This window comes from Pituophis catenifer, unplaced genomic scaffold (genome assembly GCF_029215685.1).
Source record: "Pituophis catenifer annectens isolate HBS135680 unplaced genomic scaffold, rPitCat1.0.hap2 SCAF_1, whole genome shotgun sequence".
In the NCBI taxonomy this organism is placed as follows: domain Eukaryota; kingdom Metazoa; phylum Chordata; class Lepidosauria; order Squamata; family Colubridae; genus Pituophis; species Pituophis catenifer.
This window is the reverse complement of record NW_027256881.1, coordinates 69,266,569-69,294,413: the sequence shown is the minus strand read 5'-3', so window position 1 is coordinate 69,294,413 and position 27,845 is coordinate 69,266,569. Positions and strand designations below refer to the sequence as shown.

The window sequence follows — 27,845 nt, the reverse complement described above, 5'->3', positions numbered from 1 at the left end:
CGGCCTCCTGGAATACCCCCAATCCAGGGGTGGGTTCTAAATTTTTTTACTACCGATTCTGTGGGCATGGCTTATTTTGTGGGCGTGGTTTGGGGTAATGTGACTGGGTGGGCGTGGCCAACTTTTTTTTAAAAAAAAACTTTTAAAAGCATTTTTTCTACAACCTTAAGAGGTTGCAGAAAAAAATGCTTTTAAAAGCCTCTGATGATCAGGCAACTCAGCTGGGATCGCCAGAGACTTTTAAAGGCATTTTTTTCCCTACAACCTCTTCGGTTGAAGAGATTGCAGAAAAAAATGCTTTTAAAAGCCTCTGACAATCCCAGCTGAGCCACGCGATCATCAGAGGCTTTTTTTTTTTTTTTTTACTTTTAAAAGCATTTTTTCGGCCAAAGAGGTTGTAGAAAAAATGCTTTTAAAAGTAAAAAAAAAAAAAAAAAAAGCCTCTGATGAGGTGGGCGAGGTAAGCGAGCGGCGACAGGGCTAGGGACCGGTTCGGGGGCGTGGCCAGCCAATGTTACTACCGGTTCTCCGAACTACTACAGATTTTTACTACCAGTTCTTGTGAACCGGTGCGAACCAGGAGCAACCCACCACTGCCCCAATCAGCTGTTCCCAGAGGTGAATTTTAGCAACAGGTTCCTTGGTTGTAAACTCTGTGCATTGCTTTTTTTTTTTTTTTTTTTTTGCTTTTTTTTTTTTGTGCCTCTGAAACTTCTGAAACTCGGTTTCAGAAAAAACTTTTTTCCTGCTTCTGAAAGCTTCTGAAACAGAGCTTCAGAAAAAAAGCCTCTGAAGCTCTGTTTGGGGGCTTCTTTTCTGAAGCTCTGTTTGGGGGCTTCTTTTCTGAAGTTTCATTTCTGATGCTTTTTTCAGCCTCTGAAACCTCCGTTTGAAAGCTGGGCAGGGCTACATTCAGAGTAAGATTTTCACCCTTTTGGGGGGGGGGGAAGGTGCATCTTATACTCCGAAAAATACGGTATTTTCTCTTCATCACAGGGGACTACAGTTGATTTCCATTTTAAAGGTAACGCCTAAAATACTACTGTAATGTGCAGTTTGAGTATTATAATACAGGAACTGAATTTCTCTCACCAGTATAAAGGGAAACATACCATTTCAGTTGAATAAAGGACTGTATTTTGATTAGGAACAACTTTTGTGATGCTACTTAGCACAGTGCACACAGTCCATACATTCTTTGCAAAAAGAGAGGAGGAGGAGGAGGTAGAGTACAAACTACATAGCACTAGTAATTACTCTTTATGACAAATCTTTGTCAAGTACTTACTATTATATAAAAGAATAGTAAGAGCTTTGTTGGATCAGATCAAAGCCCATCTTAGTGCTTATGTCTTTCCTGCCACTGTTACATTTGGAGGCATGTGGTCCCCAAAGCGGAGATGAGACAGAATCTTCAAGACTGATAGGCTTGTCCATGACAAATTTATCAAAAAACTTTGTTCTAAATTTCTTTCCAATCAGCTTCATTGGATGACTTTTGGTTCCAGAGAGGGAAAAAAATCCTTACTATATCTATTTTTTGCTAAACTGGCCGTACAGTAGTTTTACAATCATGATCTTATTGTCCCATAGCTATTTGTTCCTAGGTTAAAGGCTCCCAAATGTTTGAGACCTAAAGTTTTGGTTGTCTTGTTCTATGTGCTTTACAAATGCTGCCTTCTAAATGTGGGTTTTCCATAGATTTGAACAAAAGCATTGCACTATTGGCAGCCTTATTTTCATTCAATTTCCTAATTAACTCTAGCATGGAATATACTTATTCATAGCCATTACATTTTGGATTGATAAAGACAGATTCTCTTACTCTATGATCATCAGGTTTACTTAAGCTTTTGATGAGTAACTCTGTCAAAGCTTTGTGAAAATCCTGGTATTTATTTATTTATTTGATTTGATTTGATTTATATGCCGCACTTCTCCGGAGACTCAGGGCGGCTTACAATGTGTTAAGCAATAGCCTTCATACTTTTGTATATTTATACAAAGTCAGCTTATTGCCCCCACAAACTGGGTCCTCAATTTACCTACCTTAGAAAGGATGGAAGGCTGAGTCAATCTTGAGCCTGGCAGGATTCGATCTTACTTTAATTGCAGACAGCTGGTGTTAAATTACAGAGCTCTGTCTGTTGAGCTATTCAGGCTCCTATATTATATTATGGCAACAGTGTTATATGCTACTGACACCAATTACCTGACTGGTGATTCTCTCAAAAAATTATAAATTATAGAAAAAAAATTGTGCAGATTTTCTTTTACTAGGAATTTTCCTTTATGTGCTTAGTTGTTTTTTTTTTTCTGAAACTGATGAGCTTAGTGGTTGGCACTTGTAAAAAAGAGATGAGTATTTCTTTCATACAACAATAGCACTTCTTCCAGCCATGTTTTATGTCAAGCCTGTAAGAGAAATGTATTCCAGACAACCTGTGACAGATTGAAGCCAAAGACTCTGAGAGCTACATACAGCCTGAAGTTCACAGGCTGCACACTGGTAATCTCTATATATCTTTAATAAAAATATACAGGCTGCTAAGTGAATTCCAAGGAGTCTTATATGTAGATAATGACACTTCCACAAATATTTAGTAGATGTTGCCTGATCCCCCCCAAAATTTATTTATTTTATGCTGCCAAATTTATTACTGAATTTATATAACTGCGCAGTCACTTATTTGAGATGGCCAACTATATAAATTGAATAAATAAATATATATTACATATTGTTCTGTACTATCCACTATACAGAAAACAATAAGATCTTACCAAAGAATAGGCTCTTAAATTCTACAACATACAGCATTACTCTGTAAATTACATTTCAGTGTTTTTAAATAACAAATGTTTCTATTCAGAGGATAATGTCAATGCTATATTGTTGAACTGTTAAATTATAATATATTTCAAATACACTCTAAATTTTCCAAAAATTATTCATTTTTTTCACCAATTACTCAAATATATTACCTTTAAAGGGCCTTTTATGTGATCATCTTGAACTTCTAAAGTTGATGAATCATGCCTAAATGTTACCTAGAAAATGAAATTGTAAACATATTTAAAGCAATATAAGAATGGCTATTGTATTTCTGAACCCGTGTTTAACCTATTTGCAGTAGATGACGCTATTGAGGTTCAAATGAAACTCACATTTTGCATTTTTTTTTCATTTGTTACTAGTTTTCTCTTGTAGTGGAACAACCAGATTGTAATAGAATTAAAGTATTAGAGTTAATATACATTTATAAAGATCAGCTGATTTAATATCCTTTTCCCCTTTATAAAGGAACACAAGGATACAGATGCAGACACAGGAAACATTTCTTTAAATTTCTGCATCTATCTTTCAACAGTAACAGTTAGGTTAAGTGATTAGATGATTTTGAACAAGTAACTCTAAGCCCAACCTAACCATTACTGTTGGAAGACAAATGCTTCTCTGAGACTTTAAAAGAAAACACATAAATCCAATCAATAACAATATCATTAAGTTACAATTATACAAGTAGTTCATAACATCAACTATTCTTTCACCTTCATTCTCTACAATTTTCTTTTGCCTTGCCTACAAAATATCTGAAATGTAGATTTCAGCAAAATTTTGTGGTTCCAACTTAACTACATAGCCACAGCAAGGTGAAATGAAATCAAATTGTTCACATCTATTTATCATTCTCTAAACCATATGGACAGAACACAATTAGGATGTAGATGCAGAGAGATATAAGTACCAGTATTCCCCTATCAATAAGCATTTCTAATTGTTACTCTAAAAATACAGTGTCTGGAGAATACTCTGGCCCTTAAAAACTTCACTTTTTTAAAATAAAAAAACCTGGAAGCCAATGAACTAAGAAGCGAAATAGTCTGATTTCACTATCTCTGGTAAAATGTACCAAAAATTGCTACAAGAGAAAGATTAAATACTATTCCATTGATAAATGTAGTGTCAATGGAAGGTCAATACATGGAGTGAAGTCCAATTCGAGCATCAATAAAATGTACTTGTTTTCTCCCCTAAAGCCTTCAAGTTTGCTTGGGGGAACTTCTGGATTAGATTTTGAAATATGTTAAAAGGAGTTTCATGAGGTGGAGCCAAAAATTCCTGAAACAGCAATCTAAATATAGCTCTAAGGATCTAATCTTAAAGATTAAGATCACAAAGGCTAATATTCTTACTAAGAGTATGTACAAATTGGCTAGTGATAAGTGTGCACATTTATTTTTTGTGGGTGATAGCTTCAAATTAGCTTCCCATAATTTGGAAAAAGCGAGAAGAAAAAAGTTTGTTTTAACACAACTGATAACAAGAATATTTGAAAACAAGAGAGAGCTTACTTCAAAGTATGCCAAATCTGAGATTTTTGAAGGTGAGATTGATTTTTGTTTTGGCCAAAAGGTCTAATTATTTTGTCCTACTTGGATTACAGATATTTAATTAAGAAATTGATCACATTAAGCAATTTATGCTTTCAATCTTGCAAACAGGATTACAATCCTTATGTTATTTATTCAAGAGTAAATGGAAATAGGTCCTAGCTAGATAGCAAACACAATATTTGAAACAATAAATATTTGGATTTATGGAAACAATTGACTCAACTTCTCTTGTGCAAGCCTGTGTAAAATAAATGGATTTTCTGCAACTGCATGCAGACTGTAGATTAGAAAACCAGTATCATAATTAGAAGCATTCAGAAAGTTGCTGTTAAATGGGAATACATGCAGACACAATCATACAGTGCTGTTCCTTTTATCCAGATTCATTATATTAATGTTATAGGCAAATTTAGCAGAAATAATTACATTTCTATTCAAACTCTAATGCTCTTTATTTCTTATATGCCTTCAATTGCTATGAGCCTACCTAATGAAATGAAAAAAAAGTGTAGCCTGACAAACACTTGCTCTGATGGAAAATAGGTACAAGAGATTATTATTCAAAAGTTCATCAGTTATGTATTTTACATATACCTAAAATGAATTTTAAAATGCATGTATATACATACCTTGACTTTAACCAGTCTTTTTGCTGTTTTTATCTTGGCTTCACAAAAGGCACCTCTGTATTTTGCACTCACATCAGTGCCTACTGTCAAATAGGGCGGTTCATCAAGGGTCTAAGAAAGAAGTGGAAGTGGGCTTTTAATCTTTTCTGGAATTTCTGACTTATTCAAACTGGAGTCTTACATCACTGTCAGCCAGGTTTTGTTTTAATAATTATTTATTAAATCACAATAACTGAATTCATAAAGCACGCTTAAACCACAGTATCTTGATTTATGTAACACATTAAGACAAAACAAAATAAACCATAAGTGTTGTGTGAATCCAGTTTAGGTAAATCCTTTAAAAAGTACAAAAATATTTGTAAAAATAAACTATCTAACATTAAATTTTGGCCCAAACTTCTACCAAAACATTCATCTGTGGGAACAATTAAATTATTTGTAATTTCATAAACATTAAAATGTGAATCTATTTTTTTTTTTAGAAAGAAGACCTTACCACTTTATTGTAATGGATACAATCAAATGTTTATTTTATTAAATAGAATGACAATACCCTTTTGGAAAATATTTTTCATTTTCTATCTGTATTTCAAGAATAGATATGGATTACATATATGGAATTGAGAGAAGAAAGCAAAAGGGAGGGGTGTCCTGCATTTACCAAAGTGAATTTTTCAAAATGAGACACTAGTTTAAACTAATCTGCAGTGCAAAATTTATCACAGACTAGGCTGGAAGCTCCAACTGCAGGAGTGAAAAATAACTGTCTTTGATGATTATGTGTTTTCACCCAGGAACAGGAAACCTAGAATAGTTGCAGAACTTCAATCTGGGGACAAACAGTCTGCTGCAATAAATTTCTGAAGTTTCTGTCTCACTTCTGCAAGTTCAGTAGGTCCTTGAGAAGCCAGTTTTCAATTTTAATATCATGGATCTAGGACAGGGCTGTCAAACTCACGGCCCATGGGCCAGATGCATCACGTGCTGACCACACCCACGCCCAGTTTAGTGAAGGGAGGGAGGAAAAGTCCCGATACATCATGTGATGTTGCCATGACAACGTGTTTGACATTCCTGGTCTAGAATATGGTTTTCCTGATATCAATAAACTACAATTCTCAATGTCCCTCACTATTTCTGGGACAAAGTACCTATAATTGGGATCCCACACTAATATCTCAATCCTGTTTCCCTATGCAAACCTCAAACTGTACTTTTCAGCAAGTCATAGCTTCAAGTGTTATATCAACATAGCCCTTAAATATTGAAAATTATGAAATTCTAAAATGAACATGTATGATTTCACAAAGGCATAGCAAAAATCTTTATTCTCCTCTGAAATAATCCTGCATTCAGTGACCAATAACAGCAGAACTTGCATAGATTTATTATTGTGAAATCAGTTTTTACTTCCGACAAGAATTTGTGTGCGCGCACGCACACACAGATATCCACACTGCTGAATACAGAAATCTCTGTATGCATGTCATCTTTTTTTTTTTTAATCATTAAAACAGCTGCATCCTTTCCCAGGCTTGTTTCTGTATGCATGGCTGCTCAGCTGGGAAAAAGATGCTTGCTTTAATGATTTAAAAAGAGGTGCTTTGTATGCACAACTGCAGGTTGCAAAGTACTAAAAATCACCACCTACTCATATATGGACAGGTAGCTAACAGAAGACTGACTTTTGAGTTCAGATATAATGCTGGGTAAGTGTTTTTAATCATTTCCACCTTGAATTATTTCCCCCACTATAAATCTATTCATTATTCCTCAGAGTAGGGTGCATGAAATTTTGCCAAGTACCAGAGCTTGTCTCAGAATCAAAACCTGAACCCATGCTAATATTTTTTAAATAAATTGAAAATCCACCTCAATTTTGGCTCTCAGCCAGGTTTTTTTTTAACCGTTTCTTGTTCATAGTTAAAACATATTTTTAAAATAACATTTATTTGAACAGCTATCATTTTAGACCAAAGTTATGTCATAAAAAAGAAATATCTGAAAATAAAAATACTATTAAACACAAAACCAATCTAGCAGTTTCCAGCTGTTTTGGATTACAGCTCTCATAATCGACTATATTTCACGTTGGGTGGAGTTTATAGAATGCAAACTAAACACTGGTAGGCACTAGGTTACTCGCTCTTAGGCTCCTGCATTCACTACACTTTTCCATAATTGTTATTTGGTCTAACAATGTAACTTGGTGAGATGGATATGAATGCCTTTTTAGCTCTTAAAATTTTAGTGAAATTGTAATGAGATCTTAACAACAAATATATATGGAAAATGCTAAATACACTATTGAAGTATTATTTCTTCAACAGTTTTGCATGCATTTCAATAACTGAAATATGTAAGATATCATATATTATCAAAACATAAGGATTAAATGAGTTTTTAAATGTTTCTATCATCATGATTGGACAAAAAGGAATAACAATAGGAAACATTCATAAATAGGGCACTTAGGAAAATAAAGAATTGTTAAGTAAAAATAACTTTTTCGTAGTCTTAACTAAACAACATGATTTATAATATTTAGTATTATCAAGATACTTGGCAATCTCGGCTAGCTGAAAGACAGTTAAAAATATATGGCTTTCAGGAAGAAACATGTTGCTAGAGACACAATCAATAGAATCTATATAATTGTATTCAAATTCATTTAACAACTCTTCATTTGGTACACACTATGTTTGGGCAATGTCCTTTCTGACACAAACAAACTGAAGACAATAGAATGAAAAAGTACTGTCATTTCTAAATCATTCAAAGAATTCACAGCAGATAATACTGACAGTCACAAAAAGATACCTATTTTTCTGTCATAGCTTAGAAATATGTCACACTGATAGAATGTTGCTCACAAGGAAAAGCATGGATAATAACTAACAAATTAACACTCTTTTCTATTTATATTGCATAAAAATAAGAAAGGAATACCAATATTGATCTACCCTTTTCCCAAATACAGATTTTCATAGCAAATTTCATCATTTTTTGTGAAGGACTATGCAGCAGGAAAAAAAAGAATAGAAAACAAAAAGGCAAGTTAAAAGGATGAAATTTTTTATGTTGTTCTATACACGTAGGATTTGCTGGTCTATTTTCATGTGTAATATATGCAAATTAAAAGGTTTTTGGTTGCAAAAAATAGATGAGTAGGAAATACTTCAAAGACCCTACTTTCAAGTCAAATTTGATAATTCAGAACTAAATATAATAATATATTGTACTATAAAAATCTATACAGGACAGTATAATAAATCCTTCATAATTTAAATATGAATCCATATTCAGATAATGTCCATCTTATTTACTTATATGACCTTTTCCTGTAACTAAATATTTATTAATTAAATTGTATGTTGCCCATCTCACTGTCAAGTGACTACAGGCAGCTTACAAACATCCGAAAACATTAAATATTAAAATTAACAGATTAAATAAATTAAAAATCAGAATATTAAGGGATGGAGGTAGGATCTTCTTCCTAATCCATTAACCACCTCCAACATGGAAATGCCCCACTGAGGTCACATCAGCAGAGCCAGGTTTTGAGGCTCTTGCAGAAGGCCAAGCAGGGTAGGGGCAAATCTCACCTCAAGGTGCATTATGTTCCAAAGGGTGGGAGCCATGACAGAAAAAGGCCCTTCTTCTGGATCACTTCAGCCAGAATTCCTTAACTGATGGGGTCCACGACATCCCCTTTCTGACGGAACGAATGGGTCCAATCCCATTCGGGTGAGACTTTATCTCAGGTAGGCTGGCTCCATGCCATAAAATGCTTTAAAATTCATAACCAATACCTTAAATTGGACCCAGAAACACACCAGCAATCAGTGCAGTTCATTCAATAGCAGTTTCCTGGGCCATTCTAGAGGTCCCAGAATTATCTACATTGCTGCATTTTGCACCAGCTGTAGCTTTTGAATACTCTGCATGGGTAGTTCCAAGTAGAGTATATTGCAGTAATCCAAATGTGAGATGACCAGGGCATAAGTGACTATATAGGTTGTATCAAAAGTACCCCCCCACAAGCTGATCATTTATTTATTTTATTTTTCAAAGAAAATGTTACTGTGTTTAGGAATACTCAAAGATCAGGTGTTAAATGAGTAAAGTTTAAAGGAAACTTTTGAATGCTAATGTAATTTATACACAGTAATTGTCTATGAAGTCTGACTTTTGGTATTACCTTGTATATCCAGATTAATTTCCATATGGACTCCTGTTTTCCTGTGGAAAACACATTTCTTAACAGTCGAATACACTGAATAGGGAAAATAGTCCAAACAGTGCTCTCTAAAACAAAGTACTTGACCATCACATTTCCACAAACTATAGTAGCTTTACACTAAATAAACATGTCTGGCATTTATTAAGAAAAAGTATCAAAATGATTATAAAACCCCTGCAAAGTAAGGACTCAGGAGACCAAGCCATGGAAAAATTGGAATTTTTCTGCTCCCCCCCTCAAACAGAATTACCTCACTTAGATTAGATTAGATTAGATTAGATTAGATTAGATTAGATTAGATTAGATTAGATTAGATTAGAACTCTTTATTGGCCAAATGTGATTGGACACACAAGGAATTTGTTTTTGGTGCATATGCTCTCAGTGTACGTAAAAAGAAAAGATGCATTAGTTAAGAATCATAAGGTACAACAAGGTACAACACTTAATGTTGTACCGGCCAGTACGCTCCCATAGAGAGGGGCTCCTCCGGGTGCCGTCGGCCAAACAATGTCGGCTGTCGGCCCCTAGGGGGAGAGCCTTCTCTGTGGGGGCACCTACGATTTGGAACGAGCTCCCCCCGGAGATACGTAGGATCCCGGATCTGCGCACCTTCCGCCGCGCGCTTAAGACTTTTCTATTTTATCAAGCTGGCCTGGCCTAAATCTCCCCCCTTTTTAAATGTGGAAATTTTAAATTTTTAAATTTTAAATTCGTCTTTTTATAGGGGTATGGGTAAGGCATTTTAAATTGGGGAGCCATTTTAGATTTAATTCTGTTTTAAACGTATTTTAATTGTTTATATTGTATGTTTTTAACTTTGGCTGTGCACCGCCCCGAGTCCTTCGGGAGAGGGGGCGGTATAAAAATCTAATAAATAAATAAATAAATAAATAAATAATGATAGTCATAGGGTACAAATAAGCAATCAAATCATACTAGGAAACAATCAATGTAAATCGTAAGGATACAGCAACAAGTTACAGTCATACAGTCATAAGTGGGAGGAGATGGGTGATAGGAACAATGAGAAGATTAATAGTAGTGCAGACTTAATAGTTTGACAGTATTGAGGGAATTATTTGCTTAGCAGAGTGATGAAGTTTGGGAAAAAACTGTTCTTGTATCTAGTGGTTCTGGTGTGCAGTGTTCTATAGCGTCGTTTTGAGAGTAGGAGTTGAAGCAATTTATGTCCAGGATGCGAGGGGTCTGTAAATATTTTCACAGCCCTCTTTTTGACTTGTGCAGTATACAGGTCCTCAATGGAAGGCAGGTTGGTAGTAATTGTTTTTTCTGCAGTTCTAATTATCCTCTGAAGCCTAAGTCTGTGTTGTTGGGTTGCAGAACCAAACCAGACAGTTATAGAAGTGCAGATGACAGACTCAATAATTCCTTTGTAGAACTGTATCAGAAGTTCCTTGGGCAGTTTGAGCTTCCTGAGTTGGCACAGAAAGAACATTCTTTGTTGTGCTTTTTTGATGACATTTTTGATGTTAGATGTCCATTTTAGGTCTTGAGATATGATAGAACCCAGAAATTTGAAGGTTTCTACTGTTGATACTGTGTTGTCTAGTATTGAAAGAGGTGATAGTATGCTCCTAAAATATACCACCATTTCTACGGTTTTGAATGTTTCAGTTCCAAATTGACCACTTGAGGGTCAAATGAGATTGACAAAAGGGGTGAGACATAAGCATGAAAATAATGAGGAAAATGAGACCTCTAACTTTTATAAACATCATAGAAAGTGTCTCTTTACCTGATTTTTACAAATAGCAAACTTCCACCAGAGTCACTTGATCTTTAGTAGGGGCATTTTAAAGGAAGAAGTCATCTTCTGCCAAATATTTTACTATAGATATCACTTGGGAGGAAAAATGCAAAACATGAGTGTGCGAGTGAGTGAGAGTGAGTGTGAGAGTGAGAGTGAGTGAGTGAGTGAGTGAGTGAGTGAGTGAGTGAGTGTGTGTGTGTGTTAGTTATAAAATAACCTGTTTGGTTCAAAATGAAGATTTGATATTTCTTTTAAAATGCCATAGCAGAATTTTAGGTGTATGTTAAAACAGTCAATTTACCCCTTTATTGCTTGCATTCTTTCTGGATACTTGTGATCTCTGAAAATTTTTTTAAAATATATTTAGAATTTTGAAAAAAACTGAATTTAAGAATGCCTTGTATGTAGGGTAATGTATGTGGATAATGTATAACCCTCAAATAAAATAAAGGACCACCTTTTTCTCATAGCTCAGTGTAACTTATTTAAACAACTGATTGCCAAATATAATAGAATGAAAATATGTTGGACGAAAATGCAGCATATGCTTCAACTCACAAGCAACACATCAACAATTAGTATGCAAGCATCATGCTGCATGATGGGCTAGTGTGCATATATGTGAATGACAGTCCTCCGGGTTCAATATGTTCAAACCTGTGATATAAACTAATAATTAAATCTGAATATTTGGAAAAAAATAATAAATACAAAATATATACTTCTATGATTAAAAATAGGAAAAGAACATAACTTTTAATAATGAGTTATACTCAGAATAGCATATTGAAAAAAAGAGTAAATATTTGAACAAATAAGAAAAAATAGACTTAGAACTTTGTTCTAGTTTATCATTTAACTAAGTTCAAAAGAAATATACTTAAAACAATTTAACAATGACTAATGCTACATAAACTAATCAAAGTATCCCAAGAAATCAGGATTATTTTGGAGATACCAATCTTTTATATATTTTATGCTTTTCTTACAATATTAAATTTCTGAGATGTGCTATACAACATTTAATAGTGAATTCTAATTAGCCACATGCTCTAATGTACATGATAAATTGTGAAATGGGGCGTTGGTCTTACCTGAGACGCACCTTCTCGTTGGGTGGAGACAGCAGCCAGGAAGGGTGTGGTCATCTGTTAGGCCGATAGACTGAGCCCATCAAATTTGCTAAGTCCCGCCCTTGTTACCGGGCAAACCCAGCTTTTGGCGAGGACAAGAAGACAGGCTCGGCGTGTGGGACACCAAGAACATGGTAGAGAAAGAGGAGACAGGTAAGAAACCAAAAAGGGCCAGACTGGCGAAAGAGAGGGAGGGTCTGGCTGCTGTCTCCACCCAACGAGAAGGTGCGTCTCAGGTAAGACCAACGCCCCTTCTCCATTGTGGGTGGAGACAGCAGCCAGGATGGGACATGCCAAAGATTCACGTCCCTACAGTTGGGTGGGACCAGTCTGGTCCGAAGTACCCCCCCCCAGACACAACTCGTTGTAATACTCTACGACCAAAGGCGGCATCTGCTGAAGCAAATTTGTCAATCTTATAGTGTTGAATAAATGGAGAAGGCGATGTCCATGTAGCCGCTCTGCATATTTCGAGCAATGAGGCCTGAGTAGCCCAGGCTGCCGATGTCGCAGCGCTGCGGGTAGAATGCGCCGTCAATCGAGATGGTCTCGGGAGAGATCGTAACTCGTATGCTTTGGATATCGTCTGTCGGATCCACCTGCCAATGGTCGATGAAGACACCTTGGAGCCCAAGGACACTGGTAAGAAAGAGACAAATAGGGCCTCCGCTTTACGGAAATCCGCCGTCCGCTTAATATAGATCCGTAGGGCCCGTCGGACATCCAAGGAGTGCCACCGTCGTTCAAGTCCGTGGTTTGGATGAGGACAAAAGTTGGGCAGGATAAGTTCCTGCATACGATGGAAGGTGGTATTCACTTTAGGTACAAAGGTTGGGTCCAAGCGGAGAACCACACGGTCGGCATGGAACACACACAGGTCCTCCCGAATTGAAAGAGCGGCTAATTCGGAAATGCGTCGGGCTGAGGTGATTGCAACCAAAAAGGCGACTTTGCACGTCAAAAGGCGAAGGCTCGTCATGCGTAAAGGCTCGTATGGAGCTGACGTAAGGGAATTTAGAACAACCGAAAGGTCCCAAGTTGGATATCTGTGCAACACAGGAGGGGAAAGGTTTGTAGCCCCTCGCAGAAATCGGCGGATTAAAGGGTGTTGTGACAAAGACGATAAAGACCCAACCGTAAGGACCGATGAAATTGCCGCCACCTGTCTCCGCAATGTGTTGGGGGACAGCCCTTTGCGAAGACCTTCCGTTAAGAAGACAAGAATATTTACGATGGAAGCCTGGAGAGGGCAAACCCCTGCCTGAGCACACCAGGCACAGAATGACTTCCAAGTGGCCGAATAAATCCGGTCCGTGGACGGCCTTCGCGACGCTTGAATAATGGAAATCACGTCTGCAGGAACGTTGACCGTCCCAAGCGCATGCCGCTCAATCGCCAAGCGGTCAGACGGAGCCACTGCAGGTCCGGGTGCGTTAAGGTCCCTTGGGTTAAAGCGTCCTGCGGTTGAGGCAGTTGCCAAGATTGGTCTATCGACAAAGACACGAGGTCCGCAAACCAAGGTCTGCGTGGCCAATGTGGAGCCACCAGAATGACTTCCGCCTGTTCCATCAACAACTTGCGAACTACCCGGGGAAGCAGAGAAACTGGAGGAAAGGCGTATAGGAGCCCTGGGGGCCACGGGCAGCGGAGAGCATCGACGGCCTCTGCCTGAGCCGACGGGAACCGTGAGATGAATCGCGGTAGCTGGGCATTGATCGACGTGGCAAAAAGGTCGATCACCGGCATCCCGAAACGCATCGTGATCTGATGGAAGAGCCGAGGACTGAGACGCCACTCCGCATGGTCCAGCCGCTGACGGCTGAGCCAGTCGGCTTGTAGATTGGTGACACCGGAGATGTGTTCTGCCCGCAACGAAGCCAGATGGATTTCCGACCAGAGACCCAACCGTAACGCTTCCGACATCAGAGAGGGAGATCGAGTGCCTCCCTGACGGTTGACATGGGCCTTTGCGGTGATATTGTCCGTGAGGACCAGAACGTGGGAGTTGGACACAAGATGATGAAAGGCCCGAAGTGCCAGGTAGATCGCACGTAGTTCCAACCAGTTGATGGAGCGATGGGATTCGACGGCAGTCCAGACACCTTGAGCCAGGTGGCCCCGACAATGAGCACCCCAGCCCTGGAGACTGGCGTCCGTTGTCACCACCAATCTCTGCGGATCAAAGAAAACACAACCTCGAGAAAGTGCCGGAGACCGCCACCACCGTAAGGACCTAATTACCTTCCTAGGGACAGAAACCTTCACGGGAGAGGTACCTCTACCCGCTTTCTGCAGAGGCAACAGGAACCACTGAAGTTCCCTCGAGTGCAACTGGGCCCAAGGAACTATTGAAATGGCCGAAATCATCTTGCCCAGGAGTTGTGACAGAATCAAGGGAGAGGAGGATGCAGCTCGTTCAACTCTGGAGACAAGGGATCTTAAACTCTCCTGTCTCTCGCGCGAAAGGAAAACTCTCCCCTCAATGGAATCTATCAGGGCCCCCAAGTGAACCAGATTAGTAGAAGGGACTAACTGGCTTTTCTCCAAATTAACTGAGAACCCATGGGCAGCGAGGGCATGGAGGGTGAATTGGAGATCGGAGGCAGCTTGTTGGGGAGTAGAAGACAAAATCAGAATATCGTCTAGATAGCATTGTAGACGAATAGACTTAGCCCTAAGGGAAGCTGCCAGGGCAGCTAGTACCTTGGTAAAGGTACGGGGAGCCGAGGAAAGGCCAAAGGGCATGGCCCGATACTGAAAATGGCGCCCTCCGTAACAGAACCTAAGAAACTTCCTATGGGAGGGACGGATGGGGATGTGGAGGTAGGCCTCAGTGAGGTCTATAGAAGAGAGGAGATCGCCCCTCCTGACACCGTCTAGGATAGATTTTAGGGAGTGCATTTTAAACTTCCGGTATAAGACATACCGGTTGAGACGCTTGAGGTCCAGAATGGGTCTCCACCCCCCCGAGGACTTGGGAACGAGGAAGACACGGGAGTAAAATCCCGTGCCGCATTCACTGACGGGCACCGGCTGAATCGCCCTGATAGATAGAAGGTGCTCAACCGCCGAATCCATAAGGGATCGTTTCTGGAAGTCATTAGAAAGCGGACAGCGTACAAAGGACCTCGGAGGAGGGGAAAGGAATTCAATGGCCAACCCAGATCTTAAAGTGGCCAGGACCCATTTATCTGATGTGGAGCCCTCCCAAACAGGGGCGAAGAGAGCCAATCTGCCCCCTATGGGAGGGTCCGGGATGCACTTAGCGACGGCGCCCGGAAAAACGACCTCCTCCCCCTCGAAAGGGCCGTTTGGTCGCAAAGGTCCTACCTCTGGAAGGTCTGTCTTGACCGCCCCGTTGTCTAGGTTGGAAATTCCCCTGTGACCTAGGAAGGGAAGGGGAGAAAGCAGAGCCGTCATACGGGCGAGATTGGGGGCGAGGAGTGTAAGGTCGGAACCTGGAATCCCCCCTGCGAAAGACAACCGGCAGGAATTTCTTCTTGTCCTTTGTCTCGGAAAGGAAGGGGTCCAAAGAATCCCCGAAAAGCTTGGAGCCCGTGAAAGGAACAGACGCCAGGCGCCATTTATGCCTGGCGTCGGCCTGCCAATGGCGCAACCAAACTAATCGACGTGCAGTAACCGAAGACGCTAGAGACTTGGCCGCAAAACGAGCGGCGTTCAAAGTAGCGTCCGCCGAGAACTGTGTGGCAGCAATAATCTTGTGTAAATCCTGTCGTACTCGCACGTCCTCCATCGGTAACGAGTCTTGTAAATGTTGAAGCCATAAGAGAGTCGTCCGATTAAAAAAGGAGGCAGTAGAAGCTGCTCGGATGGCCCATGAAGCCCCTTGGTGAGCTCGTTGAAGTACGTGTTCCGCCCGGCGCTCCTCCGGACGAAGGCCTTCCTCGGGGTCACCGGGAACCGCTGAGTGAGGTAAGAGGGCCGCCACGGGAGCATCCACAGACGGGACCTGAAGAAGAGAATCTAGATCCGGAGCGATACTGAAGTTTCGTCGATCCGCAGCCGTAGTCGTTGGAGCAGAGCCCGGTGAAGACCATTGCTTCTTGATAACATCGAGAAACAAAGGAGGAGTAGAAATGGTATCCACGGTCCTAGCTGGTTCGGCGAAGAGAGGGCTTAAATGCCCCCTAGATGCAGAATCAGAAGCCGGTAGCGGTGAAGGGGAGCTAAGCTGCGCCGTAGCAATGGCCTTATGCAGCAGGGATTTGAACAAGGCCTGGGGAAAAATACCCGTAAAGGCGGGCTGTTCAGGAGGTAGGTCATCATCCTCCGAGAGTTCCAGGTCATGAGGTTCATCAGCTGCATGCGAAGGAGATCTGCTGGCCATAGAAGACACGGGTGAGTCAGGGGCGTCGATGGACAAAGCATCATCCAGATCCCCATCCCCTCGAGAATGGGAGACTACAGAACGCACCGAAGCCGGTCCGCCGGCGGACTGAAAATGTGAGGCCAACGACTGTTGGACTGCTGCAGCGATCATCTGTTGTATCTGTTCCGTGGAAGGGAAAGTGTGATGTTGTGTCCCAGTTGGAACGGCCTCACTAGCAGGTCGAGCTGGGGATGTTTCCGGAGGAGGAACAGAGGTCGTTGGTGCAGCCGAGCCCCACAGCTCCGTCGTTGCAATGACCGCAGGACAGTCCTGAAGGGAAAGACGATCCCCTTGAGAAGCGGAATCAGCATCCATAGGAGGATGGGTCGAGGTCGAAGGAGCCCCCTTGCCTACTGACTGAGCGCCACTGGCCTTGGCGCAAATTTTCTTCAGGACCCTGTCCCTGCGAGCCTCCGCACGGGAAGGCAGCAATTGAGAGGGTGCCTTGCTGGGTGGCTGAGAAAGGCCAGAAGGGCCTAGTCTGGAAGAAGAACCAGAGGGAACTTCTTTAGTAGCAGGAGAGCCTCCATGATGATGATGACTATCAGAGCTCCTGGCCTTGTGACAGTGCTTGGATTTATGGGAAGCTTTAGGCATGATGACAGTGAGGGAAAACTGTCAGTAGTTGACCCAAACTAGGTACAAGGTGGCACCAACAGCGAATAAGGCTTAGCACCCGTTATTACAAAAGGGAGCGCGGACACTCCACATATAATGGAGGAACAAGGCAGGCGGGGGGGAGGGGGGGGCGCGAGACCCCACTCAAGAGAGTTCCCTTAGCCCAGGCACAAGCAGTCCAGAAACCAAATGGAGGAGTAAAAGGGAGAGGGGAGCGCAAAGCTCCACTAGCAAAGAATACTCCACTTAGGTTAGTAAGGGCCCCTATGGCCGCAGGAAATGGCGCGCAGCTCCGTTTAGGCCCCCAATCACTTTCGCGCCAAAAAAACCTTTCCAGCCGCTCGAGCAGCGCTGTGGGGAGAGGCGCCTAAGCCGATGGGCTCCACCAGCTGATTTGCGCCGTTATGAGGGACTGCGCTGTAGGATCGGCCACTAAGGGCAGCAGTGGTCACAGGGAAGGTCTGTGAGCTTCCCTCAACGCCGTTGGGAGAGTTAAACTCCACGAAGCAGCCGAAAGTGGTGGCAATGAGGCAAACGGCGAACAGGAAAAAAACGGAGCTTTTTTAAAAACCAAAATGGCCGCCGGGAGGTTTGAAAAGGGGGCGCGAAGCTCCACAGGCCCTAGGAATGCCCCCAAGCCCCGAAACGGCCAGCTGTGGAGGTAATAGGGGAGCGCAATCACTCCACAATGCTCCCAGGGGTCCCCCAAACGCAAGGGAAGGGGCGCAGCGGAATCCCCTCCCCCCAAGTAGTCAGCAACGCCAGTTAATGAGGAAATTGCTTACTGTCAAGTTGAAATCGAAATCCAGAGAATATCCAATAAACAGTCCAAGTCAAACCAGAAAGGTAGTTAGGAAAAGCTGAGAGAGCAGTCAGGAAAGGAGAAATTGATCAAGAGGATCAGTCCCACACGCCTGTCTAGGCTGACAGACTGAGCCAAAAGCTGGGTTTGCCCGGTAACAAGGGCGGGACTTAGCAAATTTGATGGGCTCAGTCTATCGGCCTAACAGATGACCACACCCTTCCTGGCTGCTGTCTCCACCCACAATGGAGAACTGAAGATTTACAATTATGTTAATTTTACTAATGCAGCCTATAATAAGCCTTTCAATCATATATTTTTCTTTATTCTGAAGTTTTGATTTAATATTATTCTGAATTTGCATGATAATATTTTATGGTTAGCAAAATTATGGCCAAGACATTCATCCAGGGCAGCAAAGAGACCTCACAAATTGCTCTAACAGCAATTTGTGCCAGTTCTTTTTCTTTTACTCAAGGAATATATCTCTATATTTCCTCAAAGATGACTGTGGATACTTGGGATTTGATCATTTTAATTTTTTTCATTGTGGTGTTGGCTAAATCTTTTCCCAGCCCATTAATTTTAAATGTAATACCCTTCACATGTCTACAGGAGATAAAAGACATGTCAGAGCAACAGCTACTCATATCATCCACCTTATGTTTCAAGTAAATTAATGGCTGTCTACTAAAGCCTAGCCCTGTGACGGCGAACCTGTGGTACCCATATCAGTGGGCACACGAGCGTTGCCTTAACTCAACTCCGGCACACATGCCAGCTACTTTTCGGGCCTTCCAAGCCCACCAGAAGTCTGGAAACAGGCCTCCGGGGGGGGGAAGGTCTGTTTTTTGCTCTCCCCAGGCTCCAGAGTCTTTCTAGGAGCCTGGGGAGGGTGAAAAACGGGCCTTCCAGTCCCACTGGAAGTCGGCAAATGGGCCGTTTCCGGCCTCTGGAGGGCCTCCCGGGGGGTGCGGAAGGCCATTTTTGCTCTCCCCAGGCTCATAGAAAGGCTCTGGAGCCTGGGGAGGGCGAAAAATGGGCCTACCGGGCCAGTGGTGGGATTCAGCCAGTTCACACCACTTCGGGAGAACTGGTTGTTAAATTACTTGAATCCCACCACTGTACTGGGCCCACTGGGCCATTGTGTACCAAAAGCGGGGGGTCACGCACACATGCGCGGGGGGCAGGACGCATTGAATTATGGGTGTGGGCATGCACGCGTGTGACCCACGTGTTCCCCCCTCTTTTGGTACGCGACGGCAAAAAGGTTAGCCATCACTGGCCTAGCCACTAATTTAGTTTTTCACAAACAGAGAACTATGGCTGTATGAGGTAAGATAAGAATAAACCACTGTTTCAGACTATGGTTAAGATGCAGAAGCTTTTTATTCTTTCCAACAGAATTCTGGAAAGAAATTATGTAAAGAAACTCAAGAATCTGTCTAGATGTTTCCAAGATAATTGTCTTAAAACAGAATTGGATGGAACCAAATATAGTATGGGAAACTAACTAAACCAATGAAAATTGGGCAAATCATGTCAAGGATTATAAAGAAAAAAAATATCTCAAATTCAGTGTATTCCTAGAAGTAAAGCAGCTGGGCACCTACTTAGAATATTACTGACTGAAGCTGTAGGGGATCTATGACTCCCTATATAGAGGGATCTATGACTCCCTTAACTACAGATACAAATGCATTATTTCTACCTTTAAATAAATATGCAAGAAAGGTCAGCAGATTTGACTGTAGATTTTCCAGTTAAATTATTCAAATTGAAAATATTCTTTCCCAACTAGTGTCACTTCAAACCCTAAAGAGAATGAAAACAGGAAATTTAGCAAGTAATCATTATTTGCCATCAATTTATCACATCTCACTAGACTTCCAGTAAACAAAAATTCAACATGAACTAAGTCAAGAATGCATCCTACTGTCAATATTACATAGTCCCACTTTCCATCTGGAATTAGTTGGTAACAGGATCCCTAAAGATAATGTTTTACAGCAGGGGTCTCCAAACTTGGCATGGCTGGCTGAGGAATTCTGGGAGTTGAAGTCCACAAGTCTTTAAGTTGCCAAATTTGGAGACCCTTGTTTAACAGAACTTAAGTGTGTAGTGAAAGCTTGATTTGGGGACCTTGATACAGTAAATGTAGATGCAATGGGCAAAATCCCCTTTGTATTTATAGCATTTTCAATCATTTGCATTATAACATCAATATGGATGACATATTCTCAGTTTAAAGGAGAACCCTCCCCCTTTGACCCATTAATCATGATCACATTGTATATAATTTTCTGTCTGAATGTCACTCTGTAGAAAACTTTAGATAAAAGCTAAACTATGAATAATAAATCAGAATGGCTGTGATTGCAAACAATGCTAAACCAAAACAAACAAGCACACATGATGTTTCAAGATAATAGCCCAGCTCATATAACATGCAAAGACATAATGTGATTCGTTTAATCTAAGGTTAGCCAATGTGGTTTGTAAAAATATAGTTCAACAAATTTTTTGTGCTTTCACATATATGCTAATGCAAACCTGTTATATGATTTGGGATTAATTTCTGTCATTTTCATTAAAAACAATTAATTTATATTTAATGTTGGAATCTCATGCATGGCATTAGAGGGTATCATATATATCAACCCACATTATGTGGCAATGCTCAAATGTTTTTAATGAAGATGTAGTAATGCATATGAAAGAAGAATGGGAACTGTGGATTCAAAGAAATTCTAATTTTCTTAGCTCATATGTAACACAGAAGCATAAATTACCACAATAGCTCAGCACTTGGGTTTACATGCAGCCCTAATCCATAGCTGGCATTAACCAGGGCTTATTGAAAATTCATTATCATGATTTATATATCATCATGGGTATAATCATAAAAAGCCAAAAATTAAGTACATTACTGCTTTGTGATATACACAATTCCCATTAATAACTGAAATTCAAGAAAGGCTGTTTATCAAAATAGGATATCATGTTAATCCAGTGGTTTTAATTATCAAGATATTGCTGTTTATAAGCCATGGTTTATGTGATGTAAGCAAATATAGCAAACTTTGGTTAATTTAGTAAAACTTGGTGCTTAGCACTCCATATTCCAAAAATCTGTTGCCAATGACTTGGAAGATTCGAAGAGGAGGACAGAATATTCCATTGCTTGAGAACAAATTATTTATTATTAAATATTGCCCAATGCAGAAATCCTGCATTCTACTTTATTCTCTGCACAGCTAGTAGAGTCCTAGGTGAACTGGTAGTATCTACAGTACTGCCAAGTTTATCAGCATATATACTGTACCTGTAGCTGTTTCTCCAACTCCTCTTAACTCCTTATGGCTACAGCCTACTCATTCGTTTACAAGTACGTCTACTGCTTAGAAAAAAAGGGAACTATACTAGAATGGTAAGAGAGTTTTAAAAGGAACTGCGCCTCACTAGTTTGCCTTCAGGTGAATGGATATTTTAGGACTAGCCATACTCATCAAAAATAACGTTGGACTTACCTGAACGTTCGTTCAATGTGTGCTGCAAATTCCAACTCAGTCTCTGGCCAATCAGATGATATTAACTCATTGCTTGGACTCTCCAAGCAGTGCACAGGAGAATGTAACAGATACTTGGTCTACAAATCAGCCTCTCTCTGGCAACCATCCGGTGTGATCACCCACAAAATGTATTCTCAAAATTCAAAATGTGCCACCAGAAGGGTATTAATATGACTCATGGAATTACAAATTTTATTTACATGACTTTATTCATATTAAGAAATTGGAGAAAGTTATAAAATTAATTCAAAAGAGCAACATCCATCAAAGACACTATGCTTAAAGTTTCATTTATAATAAATATTTCTTAATTTCCATAAAATGTTTTTGGACCTGCAATTACATTTTGATTAGGCTTGGCATAAAGTCACAGCTGGGACTGGGATTGATATAAATGGGTGTTTTCATAAACCCAAGATATCACACGACATGGACTTACAATGGCAATTCTGGCACTCACCATTGTGATCACTAACTGAAAATCATGGGTCATTACTTGACCATCTACCCCAATTGAAGCTGTTCTGAGCTTGATCCTTCCCAGCCCTGAGCCTCAAAAAAGTTAGGGATTGCCTTCAGCTCCCCTCCACAACTCCCCCAAAACTCTGCCCTTTGGCTGTCCTGAACCCTGCCTTGTGGGGTGGTAAGCGGCCTCAGAACCATGCAGCCCCAGGAAGCCTCAACCACTCCAGCCTGCCCAACATATGCCATCAAGCACTCAACTGCCTTCTCTCCCACTTCCTGACAGTGACCTTTTGCCTTCTGCACCCAGCTGAAGCAAAAGCACCCTACTGCCTTTGCTGGTGCCTTTTCAGACAGTGCCACTATACTACCGCAGGTACTTCAGCTTCTCTGGCTTCCTGTACATGGCCCACCAGTAAAACGGCAGCAAGCCTCTAAGTCCATGAAGTTCCAGCAGGCATTCATTTCCTCAGCTGCCCTCTCTCTAACTTCCGTGCATCAACATTTGGCACCCAACTGCCATGGCCAAACTAGAAGTGGCTCGCTGCCCTTGTTGTCTCCTTTTTAGATGTGGCTTCTCTGATGAACGTTTCCTATATGTGACTCCCTAAGCACCATTTTCTGAAAGCTGTGCTGCCTTCAGAAAGTTTTCCAGCTTCTGAAGGCAGCACAGCTTTACAAGGACAGCACTCTCAGAGAACCACATGTAGGAAAATGTTAGATGGAGAAGATAGGTCAAAAAATGAGACAGCAAAGACAGTGAGGCACTTTGCTGCACCTGCTGGGTGTAAAAGGCGAAAGGTTGGTGTAGGAAAGTGGGAAATAAGGCAATTGGACAAATGAATGCTTGCTGGTGTTTGTTCGGTCAGCTGAGGCTCAGTGGGGTATGGAAAGCAGCCAGAGGCACACGGTTATGGTGCTGCTGATTACTGCCCTGCAAGGCAGTTTTGTTTTTGTTTTTGTTTTTTGCTTTAATTTATATGCCGCCCTTCTCAGGGCGGCTTACAATGCGTTAAGCAATAGCCTTCATACTTTTGTATATTTATACAAAGTCAGCTTATTGCCCCCACAATCTGGGTCCTCATTTCACCTACCTTTGAAAGGATGGAAGGCTGAGTCAACTTTGAGCCTGGTGAGATTTGAACTTGCAGTAATTGCAAGCAGCAGATGTTAATAACAGTGTTTAGTCCACTGTACTACAGGCTCTTTTAGGCAACCAGAAAGAGTATACATGGGGGAGGAGAAACAGATAGATAGCAGAAGCTGAAGTGCCCCTTCAGTTACAAGTACAGGTGAGCTGCCAAGTGCCTGAATTTTGTTCATGTAACCATGGAGGTGCTGGAACTTTGGTCACAAATAGCCAAAATTTGATTACTACCTGTAATAATGAAACTCCTCACAACTTTGTGTTCAGCAGATGTTTACTATTTTTCACATGTTTGGGAAGACTACTGTACTGACATATATTCACAATACTTCAGACCCACCATAAAATTCTATGACAGAATTTAAATCAGACAACAAATATTGAAATAAGAGGCAACTGGGGAACTGATGTCCCCTTCTTTCTGTTCCCTTCCAAATTTATTTTCTTTGCCATTGTTGTTCTTATTCTAATATTTTGTCTGTTTTACGGTCCTGCCAGTTTTAGCTTGAAAGCAAGTGATATTTCTTGCAGATATTCCAGTAAACTACTGTTGCTACTTTGTCATAAATACATCACTGTTGCTATTTGTCACAACAAATCTATTTATATGTAATTTTGAAATTTACTATTATGATTGGCACAAGTTAGCTAAATGCTTAGACTGGAGTTGATATTTTTATCCACCTATTGAAGCAGATGATGTTGTTATTATTAAGGTAGAAAAGGGGCAAGGCAGTAATCCTAGAACTTTGTAAGTCATTTATCTGCTCCTTCTCTTCTACATCACCACATTCAGCTTCATTCCCCATTTTCATTCCTCCAATTTCTATTTCTAGAACAACTATGAGAAGACATTGTGGCTTGATAAAATCCAGCATGACCGTTAAAATGAAGGCATTAAACTGCTGGGATTCTGTATAATCAGCCACACAGTAGTGATTTGCAATAAGGTTGTGGCCAAGATACAGGCCATGTTTACCACATGACAAGCTATTATTTGCTTTACTATAGTATATACAATAAGTTATAACTGGCAGGATACAAAATATGTTAAGCCATCTAAACTATTATACACACACACACACACACACACAACGTATAAAGAACTGTTTAAAACCTGTAAAACTCTTAGGTAAATGACCTGGGTAAAGAGATAAAATTTTATTGTCACTCCCAAGTTCTATTAACAATGGGCTTACTTCAGTTATAGTACAGAGGTGTCAAATTCACGGCCCGTGGGCCAGATGCGTCACGCACTGGCCACGCCCATGCCCATTTTAGTGAAGGGGAAAAAGTTGTGATCCATCAGGTGACACCCTGTGATGATGCAAGTTTGACATCCCTGTTATAATATATCCAACTTATGTAATTATATGCATCAAAGATGGGGGGAAAGGAAACAAAAAATGATAGTGTAATGTCACATGCTCATTCCAGAAAGTACTGTAAAGAATAAAGAAGAAACCTCATCTGTAAATAACTGTAAGCATGGGGAGAAGTAGACAGATAGACACTTTCCTAATCAGCCTTAAATTATGCTTGCGGTGGTCATTGTAACAATGTGCTATAAGTTGTGTTGCGATTCTGATGTCATTTCTTTAGTATCATGATTAGCACCCAAAAAGCTACTTGTTTTCATTCAATTTTAATTCTGACTACCATTACTGATCTGCTATCTGACAGAACTAAACGTATCTATTTTTGTTACACGTCTTAGATATTTCAGCCAGAGCATTGTATTCCTAGGCAGCAAGACAACCAGCAATGTAAAGACCCGGGTTCATTTCAGAAAAATGTATTCTACAGTTGAAAGTTATAGCAAAGAAAGAACAAAATGAGGTGAACAAGCTAACTTTAAGATGGATACAAAGCAACTTGCTGCGGGAAGGGCATTTCTGACTACCACATTTATTTGACCATAGAGCTACTATACTGACAATATACTACTTTTGTTCAAAACCAAGAACTGAACCATTCTTTTTTTCAGAAATGGTCACCTAGATATTCTAAAAGGAAGCTCTCAGCCATGTAACTTAATAATAGTCATGTATGAGTCTATGCACCTGAAACAGACAAATATTTCTAGTCATAGAGGATTCATCCACAGATATCATAGCTAAAAGCTTTATCAATAATCTACCCTCCATGAATAGTTTTCTTTCAAAAGTTACATAAGTCATTGCTGAAGAGCTGGTGAATCATGCTTGAATTGAAATTGAGTTGAATTGGTTCAAATACTCTATTTTTAAATACTGTACAAATGTGCTAGCCCATTTTGTTTTTGGAAGAGAGAGGCAGTAGAGACAGATACAGAAAGTGAAACTAATTAATGAACTAGTTTGTGAACTATATGAAATAGCTGCTTTTGTTAGCCTTCAACCTATTATCAGCAGATCACTTTGACTAGATGACTTGGTTCCAATAATAATTGGACCAATAATAATTTCTATCTACAGAACTCTCAATGTTACCTTTCTTATGAACTTTAACTGAACTTTTTTATTAAAAAAATAATTACAAACTATCAGAAAAGCCTCACAATAAGATAAACATGAATAAATTTAAAGCTATACAAGGTGTCCTCTCTAATCATGTGTTTAATGAAACATTTCTTTTCCATTTTTATCTATTCATAATAAGATATTCACATCCCACATGCTCTATGCTCTATTACAGGATTTCTCAAACTTGACAATGTTGTGACTTCTTCAAGGTTTTTATGCTAATTCCAGGACATCTGTACATTTCTTTACAAATCTACACAAGTCTAATGCCTCAGATGTAAGCATAGAATACAAGTTGTCATGGCCACGAACAGTCAAAATCAGCTGACTTGATTGACTACTTCTTCATTCTCACTTGCCCCTTGTTGAACAAGCTTTTTAAAAGTATTTTAAGATACTTAATTTTTTACCTGGGAGCCATACTTTTGAAATCTGTTCCATGGATTGTGGACTCTCTATCCAATCAATCCATATTCAGCAGCAACAGAATTCAAATATGTAAACTTGGAGAAATGGTCTTTGGTGCGACCTTATCCCACCTTTTTTTGGAATAGGATGAACTGCATCATTCAACCAACTATATGCTCTTCCTTTCTTGAAGGAAGATGTATTGCAGGTCTGCTGTGGTAAGCTAGATATTTTGAATTATGACCCATCTTCTTTTCTGTGACTTTTCCTGGCCTTCTGTGAGAGCAGATGTTGATGTTTTTAGTATAAATGTTGCCATGCCAGGCTTCTCACCAAATAGATGGACTGTTGCCTGGCCACATGTTCCATCTAACTCTGAGGCAGTGGAGACATGCTTGGGGAAGGGGAAGTATATTTGGTATGACTATGTTCTGTCCCCATCTCACACATGCACACCAGCAGTTGACCAAGAGTTAAAATAAACCAGCAGACAAGAATTTCCTTTGATAACAGAATTGGCAGCAACCCAGTGGCTGCTTGTCAACAGTCTTTACTTACAAAGGGAGATTTATCTCCTCCGACCGAAAACATCGAAGTCCACAAAAGCCAAAGAATAGTCAAGTCCAGTCCAAAAAATCAGTCTAAGCAGAGCATATAACAAAGTTCCAGAAATGCAGAATGACTTGCTAGCTTTCAGTTTTGTTCGTCACAAAGCCTGAATGGCCACCACACCCCCTTTTATCCCCTGTGGGGTGTGGTGCAGTGACTCAGCTTAATCTCTGGCACGCCTCCTTCTCTGCTGCACGCGCTTGTCTTTCTGACGCTGTCGGGGATCCAGCCAAGACTTATCTCCATCGCTGTCTAACTGCGGCTGCTCGCAAGTGCCTGGCTCTTGGCCTTTCACTTCTCATTCGGAAGACACCTGAGGCATTGCCAGAGAGGAGGGTCCTGGAGAGGGAGGCCTTGCCAACTCCTCTCCTTCACTTTCGGAGTCTTCTCCCTCCGATAAGACGGGCTCACAACAGACTAATAAGAGGGATCACTATATCTAAAGCTGAGAAGGTTTCTAAAAGGGGCGTTGGTCCTACCTGATACGCACCTTCTCGTTGGGTGGAGACAGCAGCCAGTATGGGTAGTACTCGCCCAATCAGCCTGAAGGACTGAGTCTGCCAATAATATTAAATCCCACCTTTGTTGCCGGGCAGATCAGCTTTTGGCGAAGAACTGAAAGAGACAGACTCGGCATGTGGGAGAATAGAGAAAGGCAACCAACAGCAGGCAAGCAGGAGGCAGAGAGATAGAGAGAGAGACCAGACTGGCACAGGAAGGGTCTGACTGCTGTCTCCACCCAACGAGAAAGTGCGTATCAGGTAGGACCAACGCTCCTTCTCCACTGAGGGTGGAGACAGCAGCCAGTATGGGACATACCCAAGTTCACTGCCCCGAGACCTGGGGGGGACCAGAGTGGTCCGAGACATGCTCCCCGGAGACAACCCGCTGCAACACCTGTCATCCAAATGCAGCCTCTGCTGACGCAAACTTGTCCAGTTTATAGTGATGTATAAATGGGGCCGGCGAAGTCCACGTAGCCGCTCGACAAATCTCCAGTAACGGGGCCTGAGTAGCCCAGGCCGCCGATGTGGCCGCACTGCAGATGGAGTGTGCAGTCAGACGGGAAGGCCACGGAAGAGAGCGGAAGTCGTATGCTGAAGCAATAGTCTGCCGGATCCAGCGGCCGATGGTAGAAGACGAAACCTTGCGAC

The 27,845-nt window shown here is 40.9% G+C and overlaps 1 protein-coding gene across 1 annotated transcript in view; it reads right to left on the bottom strand.

The window, feature by feature from the left end:
• ARID4B (AT-rich interaction domain 4B) overlaps window positions 1–27,845 on the bottom strand; it is a 102,048-nt gene that overhangs the window by 58,984 nt on the left and 15,219 nt on the right. The window contains exons 3-4 of the mRNA XM_070932553.1: window positions 5,025–5,135; window positions 2,983–3,048 (exon numbers count right to left, since the gene is read on the bottom strand). Of these exons, the coding sequence (XP_070788654.1) occupies window positions 2,983–3,048; window positions 5,025–5,135 (177 nt within the window). The remainder of the gene's footprint in view (window positions 1–2,982; window positions 3,049–5,024; window positions 5,136–27,845) is intronic.